Source organism: Apium graveolens, chromosome 7 (assembly GCF_009905375.1).
Source record: "Apium graveolens cultivar Ventura chromosome 7, ASM990537v1, whole genome shotgun sequence".
Lineage (NCBI taxonomy): Eukaryota > Viridiplantae > Streptophyta > Magnoliopsida > Apiales > Apiaceae > Apium > Apium graveolens.
The window spans coordinates 267,846,475-267,867,517 of NC_133653.1; the positions used below are offsets into that span (position 1 = coordinate 267,846,475).

Below are 21,043 nucleotides of genomic sequence, written 5' to 3' on the forward strand. Positions count from 1 at the left end.
AATCTTAAAACAAGTGCGAAAACACTAAAAATCATGGCAATGACTAATTGAAATAGAGATGAAATGCCACTGCAGTGACACTACTACTAGAAGCAGCAATGGTGGTGAAAATGATTAGCCATTTGAAGGGATTGAAGCTCATTTTTCTGCAAAACACACACTTTGGTCGACAACTTCCAAATTAGTCGAATTGAAACAACTGTAATTCCTATATATAGTTGATAGTTCTCAAGTCTAGTGTGCATGAACTGTTTCATTGCAGGAAAACTGGTTTTCTTAGAGTTGGCTTTAAAAGAAGAACAACCATTGATACCTTCACAAATCCAACTCAAGTTTACTTTAGTTGTTTATAAGTTGAGTGCTTTAGAAGTTCATGTTGTGCAGTTGTTAAATCATAAGCCTAGTTGACCTTTTCTTGTTTTGTTTTTCATATCAAGCCTACTTGACTTGTCTTTTTCAATGATATCTAACCATTATTACTTGGAATTTACAGCCCAGAACCTCACCATTGCAGCTCTACTTGTACACCTTAACAAACCATTATTTAAATTACTTCCACAAACTGCATTGAGACAAGTCAATCAACCCTCAGTGTATATTCAATACCCATGCTAAGCAAAAAAGAAAGAAAAAAGCATCACTATAGCAGGAACAAGTGTTTCTGAAAATAATATTTATTCAAGACAGAGTCATTATACTTCAAGAGAAAGAGTCATTATACATATAAAATGAAATTTGAACAATAATAATACCACTACACCAAGCCATTGCTAAAACTTTCTACAATGAATTGAATATATCATTCTAAATTGTAAGAGCCTGAAATCCTTTTAGCTTCCCTAGGGTAATTACAAGAACTCGGCATCAGGAAGGACAGAGAATCGGCTGTGTCTTCAAATGGAGGCCGGGGGAAGTCACTAAATCCACTCAGACTACTAATGTCAAAGTCCAATGGAGAGAAAATTCTTGGATCTTCATTGGCAATCCCTGTCGCGTCCATAATATTCTGGAAGCCAGCAGGGCTGAAGTCAAATTCTGTTCGAGCAACCTTACTTGGAGCTTCATTGGCTTCACCATGATCGGACAACTCATGCATTCCTTTATTTTCATCAAGTGGAATGGCAGGAGTATGGCCTTGGAAAAGTGTAATGTGCCCGAAAAGCTTGTCTTTTCTTGAGAAAGTTGTTCCACAAGAACAGAGCCATTTATCTCTGCCACAATGCTTTTCATGTGTTTTAAGGTCTGCAATTACCGAGAACTTTTTTGTATTGCATCGACTGCAAGTGTAACTTTTGTCACAATGGGTTCTTTTGTAATGATTTTTCACGCACAAGATCGTTTTTAACGGCTGAAACTTTTTGTGATCCTTGTTTCGCTTGCAACCAACATAAGGACAGGAATACCTCTTCATAAGTGTTGGCTCAGAACACATCTCCTTGTGGGGCTTTGCAAGTGCAGCTGCAGTTTTGTATTCATCCCCATGACCTCTCATATGCATCCGCAAATTGGCATCCCTCTTGAAACCCTTTCCACATATAAGACAGAAATGAGTGTGAGGCGCGAGAATTTCATCTTTCTCAAGTTGCAAAATTTCATAGGAACCCGGGGGTAGGTGTTCTCCTTCATCAACTTCTTCTTCATCTTTTAGATCATGTTCTTCAACATTGTTCACAATCGGATCAATCTGGTTAGAATAATCTTCTACCTTGCTTACATTATTATTTCCAGTTCCAGAATGTCCAGAAGGGTAGCCAATTCCACCAGTCTGTCCTAGTTGGTTCCCAAAAGAACTGCCAGAAGAGAAAGTATTCCTGGCTGATGGAAGAAGACTACCAGCAGTTGAAATTAGCTGAACTATAATCGAGGTGAGATCAGCATTAATTAACTGCTGTTGCTGAGCTGAAAGTTCTTCGGACCCATTCATACCTTCAGATCTCCTTCCAAAAATTAGACGGACCAGATCTTGGAGCTGGTGGATCTTTTGTTCCATGATCGAGAGATTATTAAGCATCACTCTTGGATCCCAATCACAATTTCGGATTGCATCACGAATGCCATTCATCTGACCATCTAGTTGACCAAGAATTTTCATCTGATCATCATTGTTGCAAGTAAATGAACTTGTGGTTTGAGACGGCAGACCAAAACCCGGAAATTGTTCTCCGATCCTTGTAGAGTAATCAATGACCGAAGGGTCATCCAACTTTTGCAGATTTTGCTGACAACTGAAATTTATGAAAGATTGTTGATCAGGAGGCACCTTCTTTTGTAATTCAAGTTGCGTAGACGAAGGTAATTTTGTCCATGTTTCTACTCCGCACAGCCTCTTTTGAAGATCCATTATTTCTTTTATTACACAAATCCAAAGCTAGAGATCTGTAAACCAGAAAGACCATCATAGAAAGAATAATCACTTAGTCACACACCAAATTCCGAGAGATACCAGGTCTAATCAAAAACAGGGAAGTAAACCAATAAAGCCCGGAAATCGCCTTTATAGATAAAAAAAATTAAAAAAAAACAGAAATCCACTGTTCCATGAATACAGAAAAAATATCGAAAACAATAACAGTTGAATACAAGGGAGCCCTTTGTAGTGCAGCACATAATGAGAGACTGGAGCTATGTATCGAGAATTCGAGACAGTTCATTTGACAGATACAATGACTAACTCGAAAACAATATTTTTTTGCATCAAAGATAAATCTATTAATCTAACATCTATCTTCACTCTACCTCAATTTCACCAAAATCCCACTTTTAAAAATCTTCCAAGCATATCCACATGTTTCATTTCAAGCAATCAAATGATAAACAAATCAAGAACTAACATATATACACAACTACACATAAATTTTTACAACAGAAATTGAAAGAAAAATACACTAACAAGGTATCCAAAAGTGAAATTTTAATCAAAAAAGTTATTAACTTTATCAAGATAAGCCAAATTCATATTTCATTTCAAGCAATCAAATGATAAACAAATCAAGAACTAACATTTACACAACTACACATAACAATTCACAGCAAAATTCAAATATTTAATGAATAAAGTTAGCAACTTTATCAAGATGAGCAAAACCCATGATTCATTTCAAGAAATCAAATAATAAACAACTCAAGAACTAACAATTACACATCAAACCACAGTTTTTTCACAACAAAATTTAAAGAATTCACAAATAAAAAAAACAATTGCATAGTAAAGTTTGTAACTTTATCAATATATAGGCAAAACCCATGTTTCATTTCAACCTATCAAATGATAAACAAATCAAGAACCAACATTTACACAGCAAAACACAAAATTTTCACAACAAAATTTAAAGATTACATAAAAAAACAAAAAAAAACAATTTTTTGAATAAAGTTTGTAACTTTTTCAAGAAAAGATCAAGAACTCACCAGATTGAAGATTAGAATTTAGAAAGATAGAGAATGTGAAAGAGAAAAACAAACTCAACTCTAAGTATATATAAGGGTTTGTTTTCACTTCTGGTATCAAGTAGCATAACTAGTCTCAGTCATGTGGGACCATGTGGGACCATGATAATGCAGTACACTAGAATCAATCTGGACCGTTGATTATATTTTGTTAAATCTATACCGTTCATAGATATGTTAATTAAATTGGGGATATTATTATATTAGAATCAAAAATTTACAATTAAAATAGACTTAATTGCAGTTTGTATATCTGAAGTATAATTTTATTGCACAGACTTGTCTAAATTATATTTCTAGCCAGTTGAAAGGCTAAATTATTTTATTTTTATATCGAAGGGGCTCCGTGTCCTCTCCGTCAGACTGTGATTAACGGCGTTAGGACTGAAAATAATGAGTCATGGGTAAAATAGTAATATCAGTAGGAATGTAACATGTAACCCTCTTATCAGACACAGTTTCCCTCCAATTGCAAGTTAGGTCTTTTAGTCTTCCTCCCCTCTCTCCTAAGGCGATAATTGCAGGCGATTACCATAGCGATCGAGACAAAATGAGTTGGTATCTGAGACTTAAGGAAGATGCTGAGATCTACAAGTCACGAGAATGCCCTGATTATCGTGATAAGCTTCATAACTTGTTGCATGTGTACTGAATGATATTGATACTTTATGATTATGTATGGATATGATTTATAATTAGGTTTTTGATGGAAAATAATTGTAGTACAAAATAGGGGTTTGTAGTACAAATTAGGGTTTTGTACTCATTGTTATGATTTAAAAAGAATTTCGATGGTAAATGATTGTAGTACAGATTATGGTTTTGATTTGTAATTGAAAATGTTGTTTATTACTTGATAACAATGTCCGATTATAGTCTATTTTTAAAGCATAGCTGCATATGCTAATTTTTGAGTGAAATGTGCATTTGTTATGAATAAAATTTGTATTTGTATATGAATAAATGTGCAGAAATAGAGTTCTTTTCAATTAAATTGCACCATGGTGGAGAAATGAAGGAGAAACCAAAATGTTATGTTGGGGTAGTATAGATTACTTCGACTACTGTGATGCCGATCATATCAGTTTAATAGAAATTGGACATATGCTTAAAGAGGTCGGGGAAATTGGGTATTCTAAATTATGGTATAGGTTGCCTGGTACTGATATGGAAAGGGAGTGTGCTGAGCTAGATAATGATGAGGAAGTCATGCTAATGTGTACTTTAATGCCCAAGGTTAGATATGTTGACATATTTGTGTCAGTGTATTGCAGCCTGATGAAGAAGTAGCCTGGGAAAATGAGACACCAACACAAACTGAGAATTGCACACAAGAGGTAGATGTTGAGTATGTAGATGAGAATCTTATGCAAGAACTACCGCAAATTGAGTACACTACCGCAGAATATCATAGGCCAAATGAGAATCGGTCCAACTTTGATTTTGGTTTTAGCATATAAGCTGAGATTAACCAAGAAGAGGAGGTTAGAGAATTTGAGGGTTTGGACAAGGATTTCTCTGATCCACTAGATACAGGTGAGAATTGGTCCAATTGTATCTAAATGCAACTGCCCCTGCGGGACCAATATAAAAAAGTTGTACAACATATCAGGTAACTTAAATTGTTCTAGGAAGTGGTCATAGTGGATAGTGTACACTTTGCAATGGAGAAGACTGGTGGCAAGTCTTTGGGTATTGTGGTTTCTAGTGTGATTCCTAGTTTGTTGTTTTAGTTGTTTTTTAGGTTGTAATGTTTGGTCCCGCAGGGCTATTTATTTTTCTGCCTTGCAACCAGATGCAACTTATTATGCAAATAAATATAATTTTCAAAAGATTTTTTTAAAGTTGCATTTCCGGTTACATATTTGATTGCTAGCAGTTGCAGATATGGTTGCATATGCAACCACCGGATTTTTGCAAATATTTTTTTGGAACATAGTATTTTTGCAATTTGTTTTAAAAAATGACAGTATTTTTACAAAAATTCTTTTAAACTTGGTTATTTATGAAAAAAGCCCAAAAAATATTAAGTAATTATAAAATATAAAAAAAATCTTGATATAAATAAGATTTTTAAAATATAAATAATATATAAGATATTCACTAAAAATTTGAGGTATTCCCGTATTCATTAATATTTGAAATCTGAGTAAACTTGGATCCGCAAAGCCACACAATCCAACTGGATGATTCTTTTGCACTTAGTTTATCTCCATTATTTACACTAAACAAATGATGAAGTGCATCCAATTATACACAATAATGTGATTAATTTATATGAGAGTGTTCGAGGGTCAAGAGTAAGAAGAGACAAGGAAGCAACCAAGTAAATTAAAATGAGGTTTTAGTCAATGAATGCATGAATGGTGGTGATACGCGGGGGCCACAATATCGGACACGATCTGAAATTCCATTTGAATTTGATTCGATTTTTAATTCAATTTATTGAAAGAAATTTCGAAAATGATCTAAACACCAACTGTTATCGAAAGTGACCTGAAATGATCTGTTATTAATTTTTTTATTCTTTTACCCTTACATATTTAATTTCGCCCGCAAGGGTCGATTAAAAAGAGGATAATTATTCTCTTGGTCACGGGTTCGAATCCCACGTGAGGAAAATTTATGATTATGTCTCCTGAGTTAGAGTATATCCCTTAAATGCGGTTTAGCCTGATTCATGTGACGGCTGCGGGTTAAAAAAGAAAAATATTTAATTTTATTTATTTAGATAATTTTAACCTAACCCGAAATTAATTTATTTACAAACACGAATACGACCGGAAATTCGACATTTCCACCCCATGTATATATATTGACTAGGTTTGTTTCTTAATTTACAATTTAAAAAGTAAGCATATATTGTATGACATACTTGCTTACCTATTTTTTCATGCTTGTTTTCAATGTCCCTTTCAACTTTGTTATATTTAGTTTTTCAATAAAATATTCTTCTTTGCATTCCAACAAATTGGTGACCCATCATATTATCATATTTTGTTTGATCCTGTGCATCTTCCATTCTCCTTTTGCCTCACTTTTTTAAAGTGAATCAGATAACAAAATTTGCTTGTTTTTTCCTGCAATTTGTTTCTCTAACTCTTTCAATTTGCTACAACAAATGCAAAATATATCAGATGATGACCATTTAAAAGAATGGCCAGGATACTCTATATCATCAATTCAGTATTTATACACATATTCATTTTCAAACAAATTTTAAGCTCCATGATAGAATAAGTGTACGTTTAGGAAATTTTAAAATAAGTAACTTCGTACTTAAAATGGATAATTAACTTATAAGTGGTAAGTAGATAAATATTTATAAGTTGTATAGTGTTCGGATAATTTTACTTATAAGTTTGATTTTTTTTACTTAAATAAACAAAAATGAATAGTTTTTAAATTTTATTATCTTAATTCGTGAATTTTAAATTAGATTAACATTTCAAAACATATACTTTAAAACTAAAGTTTAAAAGAAATGAAAATTCAAAATAAGTTGAGAAAAAGTACGTCTTTACTAACTTCAACTTATGAGCTTATAAGTCAAATTTACAGCTTATAAGTTGGGTTAACAAACACTCGTCTACAAATACTCACGGCTTATAAGTCAATAAACTACTTATTTTTCGGCAGCCAAACAGGTCCTAAATTAAAATTGTCAAACAATATGACATTCTTGGGATGAGTCATTGAGAATCTAGGAGGCCTTAAAATTGAGCATGTGTTACAGGAAATTTTCGGGATGAGACTGAGTCGAACGAGGACCTAGAGGACCTAATAAATAAATGATAAGTTCTTAATCACTTGATATTCAGTCGTGCTATTTTTATAATTTTATTTATTGGGAGTAGGAGTAAGATAGAATTTAAATTTAACACGTTTAAATATTAGCCTTTGAAAATGTGGATGGAAAGAAAATGTTGCTCCACTGGGAAAAAAAACTGTTACATATACATTGTATCCTTATAATATATTTATCCACCTCATAATTCATAAAGGTCTATTTCAGTAGATGGAATGTAAGACATGGTGGCTGGCTACAGTTCTATGACCATGTTTGTGTTGCAAAAGATGTCTTTGCTTTTCTAGTGGATAGGCCTCTATTTTTATAGTAATAAACAAATAATTGGTATTTTAAATTTTGGTAAAATGAAAGAAGTATAATTAGTTAGATAAAAATCGGGAATCAGGGAAGATCGGTCGAGTTACCGATTTAGGATTAATTGAAAATCGGGGATTAATCGGGGTAAAAATCGGATGTATTATAATATTAAATTATATTTAATATATTATTATGATTATATTAGTTATTTATTAACAAATATATATTTATTATATTATAATTTCTATAATTATTCATATTTAAATTAATATAGTATTTTAATTTTAATAAATAATTATATATACTGCAGTAAAGAAAAATTCGTAAAAATAAATCGGATTTCAAATATCGAATCGGTCGAATACTTTGTAGGGGATTAATCGAGGATTTTTAAAAATCGGGGTTTTTTGGAATACTGAGTTAGATAGGCAATAATGTGATGTAAGCTAAAGATTGCATGATCTTCTTGTTTTTTTATATATAGACATGTTAAATCTCGTGCGATACACGGTTCTCGTTAATATTTAAATATTTTTAAAAATTAATTTAATTAATTATATAATATTTTTAATATATTTATATAAATATATTATAATTAGAGATTTATAATAAAAATTTTAAAATAATTGGTAAAAAACTGCGGTGTGGTCATAATTTAGTAGAATTAGTTGGGTCTTAATTTAGCGGGATAAGAGATTATGTCTAGTTTAACAAATTAATATTTCAGTATGTGAATAACACTATTTAATTTTATTTTTAAATAACGGATAACCCAGAAATTGAACTACATTATAAATTATACCTCAATAGTTTAGTATATCTTTATTTTTCTGACAATTTGTTACAAAGTTACCAGATTATTTTTAGTATGTTTGGATAGGAATGAATTTTCAGGGGATGGAACCATAATGGAAGGTATTGTAAATGTGTGGATAATTGGATTTGCATGAATCTGTGATGGAATATAATGTAACAAAATCCATTTCCTGCAGGCTCATCTTATCTGGCTAGCCAGTTACACTTGCTCACACATATCCGAATCCTCGATATCCGGAAGAGAGCGAGGAACATACCGCTACACCAGAAAGTTTGGTTGGGTAGACAGGCTCATCCTTGGCAGATACAGAAGTGTAAATGTAAACTAATATACATTTACAGACACAGATGCTGCTGTTTCTTGTTTGATTTAATAGGAACTCCTCTGTACAATCTCAACTTTTTGCTTTAATGCATCTCTTCTTGGTGTCCACTCTGTTTTTAGTCTCATATGCATCATCTAAGTTGTTATAACCTGTAACACAGCCTGGTTAGATCCTCCAGCATTCTTGATCTGACAGCATTGCCTGTTTTAACTTTCTTCGTCACGAGAGTACGTAACTGTAAGATCCTGATCATCTGCATCCCATTTTCCAGTTGCCTGAAGCAAGAATCCAGGAACGCACGTACCTTAGTAGCAGAAATCTAATTTATTGTTAAAATTCTAAAAGTAAAATAACTGCCGACATTTAAAGAATGAATTTGTTCATCAAATTATGGTGTTTCAGCAAACTTGATTGAATTTTTGGTGTCACACCAAAATGATGAATTTTGTCAGACCGGTCTCGTGTTATATTTGTTGTCACACCAAAATGGTGCAAGTTCTGAGATTGGAGTTGGTTTTACGCCATTTTGGTGTGGAGTAATCATACGCGTTGAGTTGCAGACAATTTAAGCCTTGACAAAGAAACCTAGCTGCAGAAGCCCTCCTTCAACAGTCATTGAGTAATTCTATAATGGCGAAACAGCACACAACAATTCACAGCTTGCCTGAAGAAATGATAGCACAATATCTCAGAAGACTGCAGGTGGAATTTGATCTCGTTGCCTGAGTCTGTTGGAAGTCATCCTCCTAGTCTTCATCAATTTGATCAATCTATTGCCTACTTTGTCCTGGATCGTAATTCAAATGCTTATGAAATATGGGTACTGAAGATCAACGAGTCGTCTTGGGAGAAGAGGATCAGAATTAGTCTTCGTGAAAACATCCGATTGCCAATCTTGGGTACAAGGAACAATGGCGAACCAATTCTTGCAGAACTATACAACTTGATTTCATATAATCTTCCCAACCATGAACCAGAGATATTTGTTAATTCATGGAACCTTTGGGAAGATTTTCCCAATTACGATTCTGGCGATAATGATTATGAGAATGACCCTGGACCATCTTTCTTCATACATCCTTTCGTGAAGAGTCCGGTTCTGCATAACATTTGACAGAGAGGATCAAACAAAACATGGAGCCGGAAGTCTTGTAACAAGGATGAACTAAATCTGGGGACTTGTTTAGAAGCGAAATATCAAGCTTTAGAGTATTTGCATCCATCCTTTCCTGGAATGGCGGCATTTTTTGTGCCGTCATCATATAAACTAGGATACATAAACGTTATCTACACTATCCGAGGAAGAAATAAGCACAATCTATTACTAGGTTATATAATCATCGTCTGCACTATGTCAGGTACAAACAATTTTCTGTCAACAAAGAAAGAAATAGAGATAAATCTTGGTATATGTAGTTATCATTACAATTCAAGAATGATAACACTCTATTCATGCCTATACAAGCTTGTTAAACCAGTCGCTACAGTTTTAATCCACAGTCCTCCCAACCACCACAACCAACAAATAGAGACGGGTAAAGATAAGAATTAGTGTGTTTAAACATAAATCCAGGCAGTGAGGATCAGATATATAGATAATCATGAACCTAGGTACATTGCGTTTCAAATATGGATATTCCAGCTTTAAAGTGAATAAGCCATGGACATATCAACCTGTTGTCTCAAAGAATTTAATTTTCCCTGCTGAGAAGAAAATTAATATTAAATTATGGGGGGAAGAGGTAAGGACAGAGTTAAAAAAACAAGAGCAGCCACCCTCACATTCATTTTAAAATTATCGCATAGCCAGTAGATTCTGCGCTTCCACATCCAGCAATCCCAAGCAAAAAAATCTTTCCCGATGGGACTCAGCAATTGTCATATACACATTAAAGCCCTAGAAGCATTCTGTTCTCAAGCATATGTTAACAAGTATCTAGGATGCAACATAACACAAATAAAATTTAAGCTATACTTTTTTCTCATGTTTTAGCTTCCGTAAAATTATATATACATAGAGAGAGAGAGTTAAGTTCTATGGTACATATATATATATATTGATATATGGCGAGAACTCTAATTCAAATGAACTGTGATAATAACTTAAGACCCTATCAGAAGTCATTGAACTGACAATATGTAACTCTTTTGAGCTATAAACTAAAAAAGATAAGAGAATTTTGTGCCCCAAGCCTAAGTGATCTTCTATTCACAAAAAGGAAAGAGAAGGAAAAATAAAATCTTAGAAAGGAAGATATGGGCCGGAAAACTTCTAAATACTTTTTACTTACAATATCATTTGTTGGAACTAGATCTACTCTGAGCAGTTTCACCCACTAATTTAATGAAGTTGGATAAACTTTCAGCATCATTGTTAACGTCTCTTTGAGACAACCACTCCTCCTGAAGATGCACATTAACATCCCTGAAACATTTACTTGTCGTCAACATTTACGATTACGAGTGACACACCAACATTACATACCAAATTATGGTAAAAAAAAACAAAAATTATTACCTCCTCAGTGCAAGAACTTCATAATTCTTTCGCAAGTAGTCTGCATAATTTATAAGGGCTTCCTGAGCATATGGTCTGCCAATGGTCCTTACTGCAGCAACACTAAGTAAATTTTCCAAAGAACCATGCTTCTTTAAAAGCTTTATGGCAGTCTTCCGACCGAATCCAGGAACCATTTGCTGAATTCCAGGAACACCATCGACCTCATCCCCCATAATGCATCCTACATTGTTACATCACCATTATAAGAATTTTACTTACTTTCATATAACTAGTGTAGACATAAGGTTATTTAACTTATTTTATGTAGACAGGTACCGAAATAAATACTTGCTTAGATTTATAAATGGAAATTTACCTAACCAAACACCCACTTTATGTATTTTCATCTCTTGATTCCATGATTTTAAGACATTGACAATAGAGGTAAGATATAGTTCCTCAATTTACTAAATGGAATATTGAGAATGTATCAATAGGTGCCATGGTGTTGAATAATATATCCTAAGGCTTTTAACAGACGAAAAATATTACATAAACTGTATTTACTATTCAGAGCCATTTTTGTAACCACAATAAGAGCCATTAAAAGTAACATAATATGTATGTGATGCGATGTGCATTAACAATCAAGGTCGACGGCAGATGCCTCTGGATATATCAAAAATGACATATATGACTCAAAATGACTATTCATGTAAAATATTATCCTCAATTTTCAAGGTCACTTCCAGTCTTGTTAGGTCCTTTCCTAATCGGAAAACTTTAAAAGAAACTCTCAACTAATCTTAAAGATTCCTGCTAGTGGCAGCATCGTGAAAAGAAAATGAATGCAACAGATGGCCTAACATAATGTAATGGACCTTTTATTTAGTAGTCTATTTCGCACATCAAATCCACTTTCAGGGTTCGCATAAATACATCGGTTTTAGATACCAAAATAAGAATCATACTCACTGAGACTCAGATCAGAGCGCGGATCACAGTTATACTGAGCAACATAGTGCTTTAATGTGTAAAAGGACCATCTATTCAACTCTGGCATAGGCATTACAATTTGCACATCTTCAGATATCAGTTGCTTGAAATCTTTATCAGGAGAGGCAATAACAACGCGGTATCCCCTTTCCAAAACTTGACCTACAAGTGTAGCTACAACATCATCTGCTTCATGCGATTCAATTCTAACAACCTGCATATTCGACAATAAGAAATTCAGAACGCAGCAACTGATCATGCCTTCATCTTGTTGTAGATAGTCACCTACAATATTTCAAATCACAAGACATGCATAATAGACAGTTACTAGTCATGTAGCTAAAGCAGACTGTGTTTAACTGTCAGATAATAAGATAATTACAAGGTTGACTTACTGGCACATTGCATTTAGTTAGAACATCTGAAATGAGTTGATGTTTTCCGATTGAACTCTTTCCACAGTTTTGCAAAGCTGATAATGGTTGTACAAACTGCCGCCTGTGTGCTTTATATGAAGGTAATATTTGTTTGCGATACTCATTACCTCTTTCCCCATCAATAACCTTCATATAGATGCTTTAAATTAATGCATTATACAAATTAATGCTTAAAAGTATCTTTAATAACAATTTAATTTCAGTTCTTTGACAACTAAAAGACAAAGCATTTACTTGGCAAATGAAATTAATTTAGGTAAGAAATTTAATTTGTCTTGAAACATATAATTCCCTATTTAAAATGTTGCATAAATACACTATGATTTCAGTAACTTTAAAAAGGATTATACACTCGAACTACTACATTTTACTTGGTGCTCTGATAGTAAAAATTACCAAACTAATAATGTATCCATGAAACAATACAATGCTACAATAGGGGTGCAAACATTATTGTAAGCTCAGTAACTTTGGTAAGAATTGACTACTTGTACTGGTACAATTCATCTTAGTACTCTTGACATTAAAATATATAAAGAATAATATTTACTTTGTTATGGATTGATTTTTTCAATCACTAGATTTCATCCAGTCTTCATGACAAAAAAAACTTCAAAATGAATTGCTCCTCCAAGAAAGTACACATAAGTTATGTGACATAACACAAAACATAAGACAGTGATAAATTGGGAGCTAAATTTGAAGTTTTTGTAGCTCTAACATATATCAAATAAGTACTGTTCTTGATAATAAAACACATCAAGATCGATTCTTTCTCCAAGAAAGTTTAAATAACACAACATAATGCTAAAATAGGAGCCTACTAATATATCAAATTCATAGTGTTCTTATAATAAAACATACCAAAATCGATTTTTCCTCCAAGACACTATAAAGAACACAACATATTGCTTAAAATGGGAGCCAAATTATAGGGTCTTTCTGATCTAACATATCAAATACATAAAGTTCTTGATTAGAAAACATATAAAAATAATTGTCAAGATACTATATAACACACAACATAATGCTGAAATGGGAGCTAAATTATACATTTTTTAGCTTTAACATATCAAATATGTAATGTTCTTGATAATTAAACATATCAAAATCAATTCATTTCCCAAGAAACTATACATAACACAACATAATAAAAAAGGCAGCTAAAGTATACATTATATACATTGAGAGAGAGAGAGAGAGTACATACCATAATCCAAAAAGGGAGCTAAACTATACATTTCATATGGGAGGAGGGAGGGGGAGAGAGAGAGAGAGAGTACATAACATAATTCAAAAAAGGGAGCTCATAATCCAAAAAGGAGCTAAATTATACATTTCATAGAGAGAGAGAGAGTACATAAAATAATCCAAAAAGGGAGCGAAATTATACATTTCATATGGAGAGAGAGAGAGAGAGAGAGAGAGAGAGAGAGAGAGTACATACATAACATTATCCAAAAAAGGGAGCTAAACTATACATTTCATATGGGAAAGAGAGAGAGAGAGAGAGAGAGAGAGAGAGAGAGAGAGAGAATTACAGCAATAACAGGGTCATTAACACTGACTTGAGAGAAAAAAAGAGAAACCCAGTAAGCAAAAGAGCTTAAACTTGGTACACTTCCTCTATAACAAAGTGGGTTCACATCAAGAAAAAATACCCTCTTAGGCCCTCCTGGTTTAAGCTTATTCCCAGTTTGCACACCAACTGTTTGATCTTTTGTCACTGAAGAATCAGCAACAACAGATCTGATTTTAAGTGATTTTGTAGTCCTAATATGTTTCTTATGTTTGGGTATGTGGGATTTTTGGGAATAATACAATGGTGGGGAAGGATTGAAAGAAGAAATGGTGGGATAGTTGATAGAGAAGACACCAAGTTCTACCATGGCTATTATTATTTCTCAAAACTTTGTTCACTTGGATAAACTTAAAATTTTAAATTTAAGTACAAATGTTTAGTGTTTTTATCGGTATTCTAAAAATTCCCAATAAATTTTCGATTCAACCAATTAATTCCCGATTAATCCCCTATGAAGTATCCGACCGATTTGATCTTTGAAATCCGATTAATTCTTACGAATTTTTCTTTATTGGAGTATATATAATTATTTATTAAAATTTAAATACTATATTCATTTAAATATGAATAAGTATAGAAATTATGATATAATAAATATATATTTGTTAATATATAACTAATATAATGATAATAATATATTAAATATAATTTAATATTATAATACATCCGATTTTTACTCCGATTAATCCCCAATTTTCAACTAATTCTAAATCGGTAGTTCAACCGATCTTCCCCGATTTTCGATTTTTACAATAATGATTTTTATAGAGAAATGGGTTGAATTGCTTTTGTTATAAATTTGTTTGTAAATGAAATTTCTTATTTTTCCCTATAACTTTGTTTGTAAATGAATATTTTTACGCAACAAAGTTTGCGAAAAATTTATTTCCAGCCAATGATAAATTTTGTTTTATTTTGGTATTCAGATGTTTTGACGGTACATATTATAAATGAAAGACGAAATTGAACAAAAAATTATCGCATATAAGAGCTGTTCCAGAGTAATATCTGGGATCTTCACGAGTATTTTAATTGAATCGAATCGATGGAACTTTTTTTGTTAGGCTAATCAAATAAAAAATCTTATACCTGATTAGCTTTTAAAAAAATATTTTGAAATATAGGAGTAGATTATGGATTTTACATCTTTTTAATCAATTCATTAAAAATATGTTAACAAGAGTTACAAGATTTCATTAACAAAATCTACTCATAGTTCAAAATCTACTCATAGTTGTGAACAAATGTACTGTCCTTCTTCCACCAATGTACCACCAATGTAGAATCGGGAGGGACGGAGGAAGTACTATTTAAATTTTACGGCAAATCAGCCGCATAGGAAGACCTTCCTTTGGTACTGGGAGAAAGTACATTTCTATCTTTTCCTGGAGATTCACTTTCTCCAATCTGAATTTGGTAACAATGTTATGCAGAAACACCAGAATTTGAAGACGAACGTACTCTTTTCCCGGACACATTCTTGATCCTCCACCGAAAGGTACATAAGTACTCGGAGCAGGTCCTCTCCCTTCGAATCTTGATGGATCAAATGTTTCCGGATCTGTAAAGTACTCCGGATTCTTGTGTGTTGTATGCACTGTCCACAATGTCTACAAAGAAATGAATCAATTCCAATATCAGCTAACTTTCAGGAATTTAGATTGTTGCTGATGTACTTAAGTTACCAGTCGTAACGTGTTTAATTATTCGTGTCATTTCGTACCATGTTCATGTGTCGTATACCAGTATTGCCAGGTATACCAGTATTGCCAGATTTAGTTACCCCTACACCTTATATGGCCTTGAACAGAAAAACACATTGCCTGAGTCGTAAACCAGTATTGCCAGATTTAGTTACCACTACACCTTATATGGCCTAGAACAGCAAAACACAGTGCCTTTGCTACCTCAGGCAACACTTTACGCAAGTTTTTTGACCTACTAGATTTATGCAGGTACAATGTACAAGATTCATACCTTCCATCCCGTAGGAATGGTGAAGCCAGCGTATGTGAAGTCATGAACAACCTCCCTAAACGCGCCAAATAAAGGTGGTATTAAACTCAGAGTCTCACACACAACGTTCCACGAGTACTTCATCTTCTGTAAATCCTCCCATGTTAACAGCTCCCCTTCACTTTTTGTGTTAGCTATTTCGATTTGTTCTGTTCAATCAATATCTAAGCTCAATCATCGTTTCAACAAGTAAACTCAAGGTAGTTTATAGGATATAAGAATAAATGTACCTTTGTAGACCTCATCATAAATATGTGGAAGTTCAGAAAGATACTTGAGCACAAAGGTTACAGCAGTGCTAGTCGTCTCGTAGCTAGCAAAAAGCAAACCAACAATGTTGTTAGTTATCTCCTTTTCGCTAACAAATTTCCCGTTCTCATCTGTCAACAGCAGCATTCGAGACAGAAAATTAGATTTACCGACTGTTTCTATTCTATTTTCCACCATTTCCTTTCTCCTCTCAGTGTTGACCTTCATAAGATCAGCTCGGACTAATTTTCCACCCTTAATAGCTTTGTTATAAGCAGTCCCGGGCAGATCAATTGGGACGGAGAACAATCCAGCATTGACAAGAGTGATGTGCTTGGCTAGCCTTGTGACATACTCAACATCAACAACTCCCATTAATATTCTACAAGCCAAAGCAATTGTGTAGCTCTTCGACAGTGGAAACACCTTCACGACTTCATCAACAGTCCACTGCGAATCTACATGTTCTCGTGCCATTGAGTCCATGACAGCTATGTACTGTTTTAAAGCCTCTGGTTTCAGAATATCACGAATACTGCAAAACATGAGGGATGAAACATCGTCCGTAGAAGACTCTACAAACTCGGGGAAAAAAAAGGCCTTTCTTACAGAAAGTGGCCACCAGGAGGCAAGTGATTTGGTTTCATTGGAAAAAATGAACTTGTTGCCAAGCGGTCCACAGAACACAGTCATTTTTTGACCAAATAAGGAGGTTTGGAATAAATCTTTCGAGTACCTTCTTGTTCGTTCGTTGATGAACTCTTGCGGACCTAACCAAAAAAATTTGATGCTTTCTCCGATCACTGGCCATCCACTTGAGCCTGGTGGAACATTTTCTTTTGGTTTTCGGAAGATGATGAAAACCAGAAACAGAGATAGAACAGTGATTACTAATGCCAATAAGCTCAAAACATCTGGTGCCATTTCAGTGTCTAAATCTGTGTATCAGATGCTTAAATTTCTATGCTAAATCATATGTACTGGTATATATAACTAGGTAACAACACAAGAGAAGTTCTCATCAATCAATTCTAAAAAGTCAATATCTGGGGATGTACCAACACATGTATAATGTCATCAATCAGTTTTAAATATTCAATATTTAATAAACACATGTCAGGGCTTAATTTATTATAGCTCTAGTTTCAAAATAAAAAGAAGAAGTTTTCGTGACTCTACATTGAGTAACCAGCTCATCTAAAATCTTAAAGTGTTACAGAAAATCTCCAACCGAATCTTATATCATATTCCAACACCCCGCCTCACTCAGAAAGCCCATTTTTGGGTCGAAGGGTGGATCACGGACGTTCATCTTTGAGGTAATTTTTTGTCTTCATGTCCATAATATATACGCCAAATATCATGTCAAGTAACAAACTCATCTAAATTCTTAAGATGTTATAGGACGGCCCCAATCGGATCTTAAAATATATTTCAAAACGAATATATACACTTAGCCAGCAGGTAACGTGCGAAACGTAAAAAAATGAAATGACAGATTATTCTTCAGTTCTGAAATCAGAATATTAAGCTAATACTAGTTCATCAGGAGCATTCCCCTGCTGTCAAACTTTCTCATTTGTAAACTGGAAGAGATGAGTTATAGTTTAACCGCGACGATATATTATGGAGGAAGAACTGAAAAACATAATTAGACTGAAAGAAATCGAGTTTTCTTGCATTACGATTGCATCAAACACAGGGCACCTTAGAATACAGGTTCAGTTCTGGCACAATAAAACACACATCTATAAGTTTAAAGTGATCAGAACTTAACTGGTGCACTTTTAGCAAAACACACATAGATTTTCCTAATGCAGACTATCTAAACATCATGGGGAACTAGACGGACAGTAAGACCTTCCATTGGCCCCGAAAGGAAGTACTGTACTATCGTTTCTCGGGGATTCACTTTCTCCAACTTGAATTTGGTAACAATATTATGAACAAACACCAGAACTTCAAGACGAGCATACTCTTTTCCAGGGCACATTTTTGATCCTCCGCCAAACGGTACAAAAGTGTAAGGAGCAGGTCCCTTCCCTTCGAATCTTGATGGATCAAATGTTTCTGGATTGGCAAAGTATTTTGGATTCTTGTGTGTTGTATGAACATTCCACATTGTCTACAAACAAAACAATTTAATTGAATTATATGCTAATTAATACTCGCACTTAAGCTCATCTAAAACCTTAAGGTGTTAGAGAAATGCCTCAATAACCTGAATCCTCTCTCGCCTAAGCTTTGATACTATGTTGAGTAACCAGTCGCTCTAAAACCTTAAGGTGTTAGAGAAAAACCCAAGTACGATCATATATTTAACATAACATGTAAAAGATATATATACCTTCCATCCCTTTGGAATGGTGTAACCAGCATATGTAAAATCATTAGTAACCTCTCTAAAGCCACCGTTTGCATGAGGTAGTAACCTCAGAGTCTCGCACACAACGTTCCACGAGTACCTCATCTTCTGTATATCTTCCCATGTCAACAACTCCCCTTCAATTTTCGATTTTGCTATTTCATTTTGTTCTGCTCCATCAATATTTAACTTTGATTATTACTTCAACTAGTGAATGCAAGTTTATAAATGATAAATAAAGAAGGAAAATGCTTGGTATACAGAATGGTGTACAAAATTATTAGCTAGCTATCGACAGTCATTTGTTCATCCATATACGTGTAAATTATCGTACCTCTATAGACCTTATCATAAATATGTGGAAGTTCCGAAAGATACTTGAGCACAAAGGCAGCAGCAGTGCTAGTAGTCTCGAAGCTAGCAAAAAGCAAACCAACAATGTTGTTAGTTATCTCCTTTTCGCTAACAAATCTCCCGTTCTCATCAGTCACCAGCAGCATTCGAGACAGAAAATCAGAACTACTAACTGTTTCTGATCTATTCTCCGCTATTTCCTTTCTCCTCTCGCTAATGATCTTCATAAGCTCAGCCCGAACCAAGTTCCCCCCCTTGATACCTTTGTTATAAGCAGTGCCAGGCAGATCAATTGGGACGGAGAACAATCCTGCATTAAAAAGAGTGAAATGCTTGGCTAGCCTTCTGACATACTCGACATCAACAACTCCCATTAATATTCTACAAGCCAAATCAAATGTGTACTTCTTCGACATTTGATCAACCTGTACTATTTCATTACCAGACCACTCGGAGCCAACATGTTCTCGTGCCATTGAATCCATAACCAGTACATACTGTTTTAAGGCCTCTGGTTTGAGAATATCGCGAATAAAACTATACATCAGAGATGCAATATCGTCGGTAGAAGACTCTGCAAACTCGGGGAAAAACAAGGCCTTTCTTACAGACAGTGGCCACCACGAGGCAAGTGATTTGGTCTCATTGGCAAACACAAACTTGTTCCCAACCGGTCCACAAAACACTGCCATCTGTTGTCCAAACAGAGAGGTTTTAAATACATCTTTCGAATACTTTTCTGTTCGTTCTGCGATGAATTCTCGAGGCCCTGATAACGCAAACTTGATGCTTTCTCCGATCACTGGCCATCCACTGGAGCCTGGGGGAACATTTGTGTTCGATTTTTCGAAGATAAAGAAAAGGAGAAACAGAGATGCAACAATTATTACTAATGACAATGTGTATGGTAATAAACTCATGGCCTCAACTGCATCCATGTCTAGATTTAATGTGTCAATTCTGTTTTGCAGCAGGGGGATTAATTTGAGTTGCAAGCTTTGAATTATGTAAATCATATGTTCTGGTATCTTATAATGGAGCCAGGCAAATAGCACAACAGGCTGTATTTTAACAAGTAATCTTTCATTAATATTTGATTCAGTTGTTGTTTGGTTCAAGCGGCTGAGGTTAGGTGGTGCGGGATTGAGATATCGAGGTATCATTTATGATATTATGACGGAGTGCGTAAATAAATATATTTGATTTAAAATATTTTTAATTTATTTATTTTAACTCATGGCCTCTAAGTGTATCCATGTCTAGATTACAATAATTTATTGCAAACCGAAAATTTTAAAATTTTTAAAACATCAATTTGAACTATAAAAATTACCAAACTTTATAATTTCATTTTAAGAAATTATCATTTGACTAAAAGTCCACGTAATCATGTGCTAGTATCTTATATGTAGCCATGCAAGTAAATAGCACAAGAAGAAGATGTACTCCAGCTGTATTTTAATAGGTAATCTTTTCATTAATACTTGATTTGGTTAAGAGATTTATAATAATCCATACCTACTTTTAACTTTTCTCAATATTACATTTTATTCATAATCATTTCGTGAAGTCTTGGATTTTTTTGCATGGGACAGGCACACACAGGGGTGTAAATGAATCAAATTGTTCGTAAAATACTCGAGCTCGTCTCGTAAAAAAAATGAATTCACCTTAGAAATAATCGAGCTGAGCTCGAGATTTTTGATTTTTTAACCGAGCCGATCTCGAGCTTCAAATTACTCGGCTCGTAAGATTCGCGAGCCTTATCGAGCCTCTATTATTTTTAATTTTTTTTATAAATATATTTTAATGTAAATGTTGAAGATTTTTTTATATATTATTTATTT

The 21,043-nt window shown here is 33.9% G+C and overlaps 4 protein-coding genes across 6 annotated transcripts; all 4 read right to left on the reverse strand.

The window, feature by feature from the left end:
• Positions 1–658: 658 nt before the first annotated feature.
• On the reverse strand, positions 659–3,492 carry LOC141671841 (protein SENSITIVE TO PROTON RHIZOTOXICITY 1-like). Its single transcript, XM_074478225.1, has 2 exons — positions 3,409–3,492; positions 659–2,376 (listed from the first exon to the last, which is right to left on the reverse strand). Exon 2 carries the CDS (start codon positions 2,339–2,341, stop codon positions 800–802), a length of 1,542 nt encoding a protein of 513 aa, XP_074334326.1. The 5' UTR covers positions 2,342–2,376; positions 3,409–3,492; the 3' UTR covers positions 659–799.
• Positions 3,493–8,468: 4,976 nt separating this feature from the next.
• Positions 8,469–14,543, reverse strand: LOC141672632 (uncharacterized). 3 transcript variants are annotated; one of them, XR_012555629.1, is made up of 7 exons: positions 14,172–14,543; positions 12,589–12,756; positions 12,173–12,407; positions 11,216–11,438; positions 10,989–11,122; positions 10,480–10,605; positions 9,999–10,398 (listed from the first exon to the last, which is right to left on the reverse strand). XR_012555629.1 is itself a non-coding variant. In XM_074479283.1 (6 exons), exons 1-5 carry the CDS (start codon positions 14,517–14,519, stop codon positions 10,993–10,995), a joined length of 1,104 nt encoding a protein of 367 aa, XP_074335384.1. In that variant the 5' UTR covers positions 14,520–14,543; the 3' UTR covers positions 8,469–9,796; positions 10,989–10,992. The 3 variants fall into 3 exon arrangements, 1 of the variants encoding a protein (XP_074335384.1); XR_012555630.1 differs by having other exon boundaries at positions 9,999–10,401; XM_074479283.1 differs by lacking the exons at positions 9,999–10,398; positions 10,480–10,605 and adding an exon at positions 8,469–9,796.
• Positions 14,544–15,520: 977 nt separating this feature from the next.
• Positions 15,521–17,401, reverse strand: LOC141674917 (beta-amyrin 6-beta-monooxygenase-like). The gene is made up of 3 exons (XM_074481617.1): positions 16,459–17,401; positions 16,190–16,377; positions 15,521–15,822 (listed from the first exon to the last, which is right to left on the reverse strand). The coding sequence occupies exons 1-3, from the start codon at positions 17,399–17,401 to the stop codon at positions 15,523–15,525; spliced, it is 1,431 nt and encodes a 476-aa protein (XP_074337718.1). The 3' UTR covers positions 15,521–15,522.
• A 901-nt stretch (positions 17,402–18,302) lies between these two features.
• Positions 18,303–20,134, reverse strand: LOC141674918 (beta-amyrin 6-beta-monooxygenase-like). The gene is made up of 3 exons (XM_074481618.1): positions 19,177–20,134; positions 18,825–19,012; positions 18,303–18,602 (listed from the first exon to the last, which is right to left on the reverse strand). The coding sequence occupies exons 1-3, from the start codon at positions 20,132–20,134 to the stop codon at positions 18,303–18,305; spliced, it is 1,446 nt and encodes a 481-aa protein (XP_074337719.1).
• Positions 20,135–21,043: the final 909 nt, after the last annotated feature.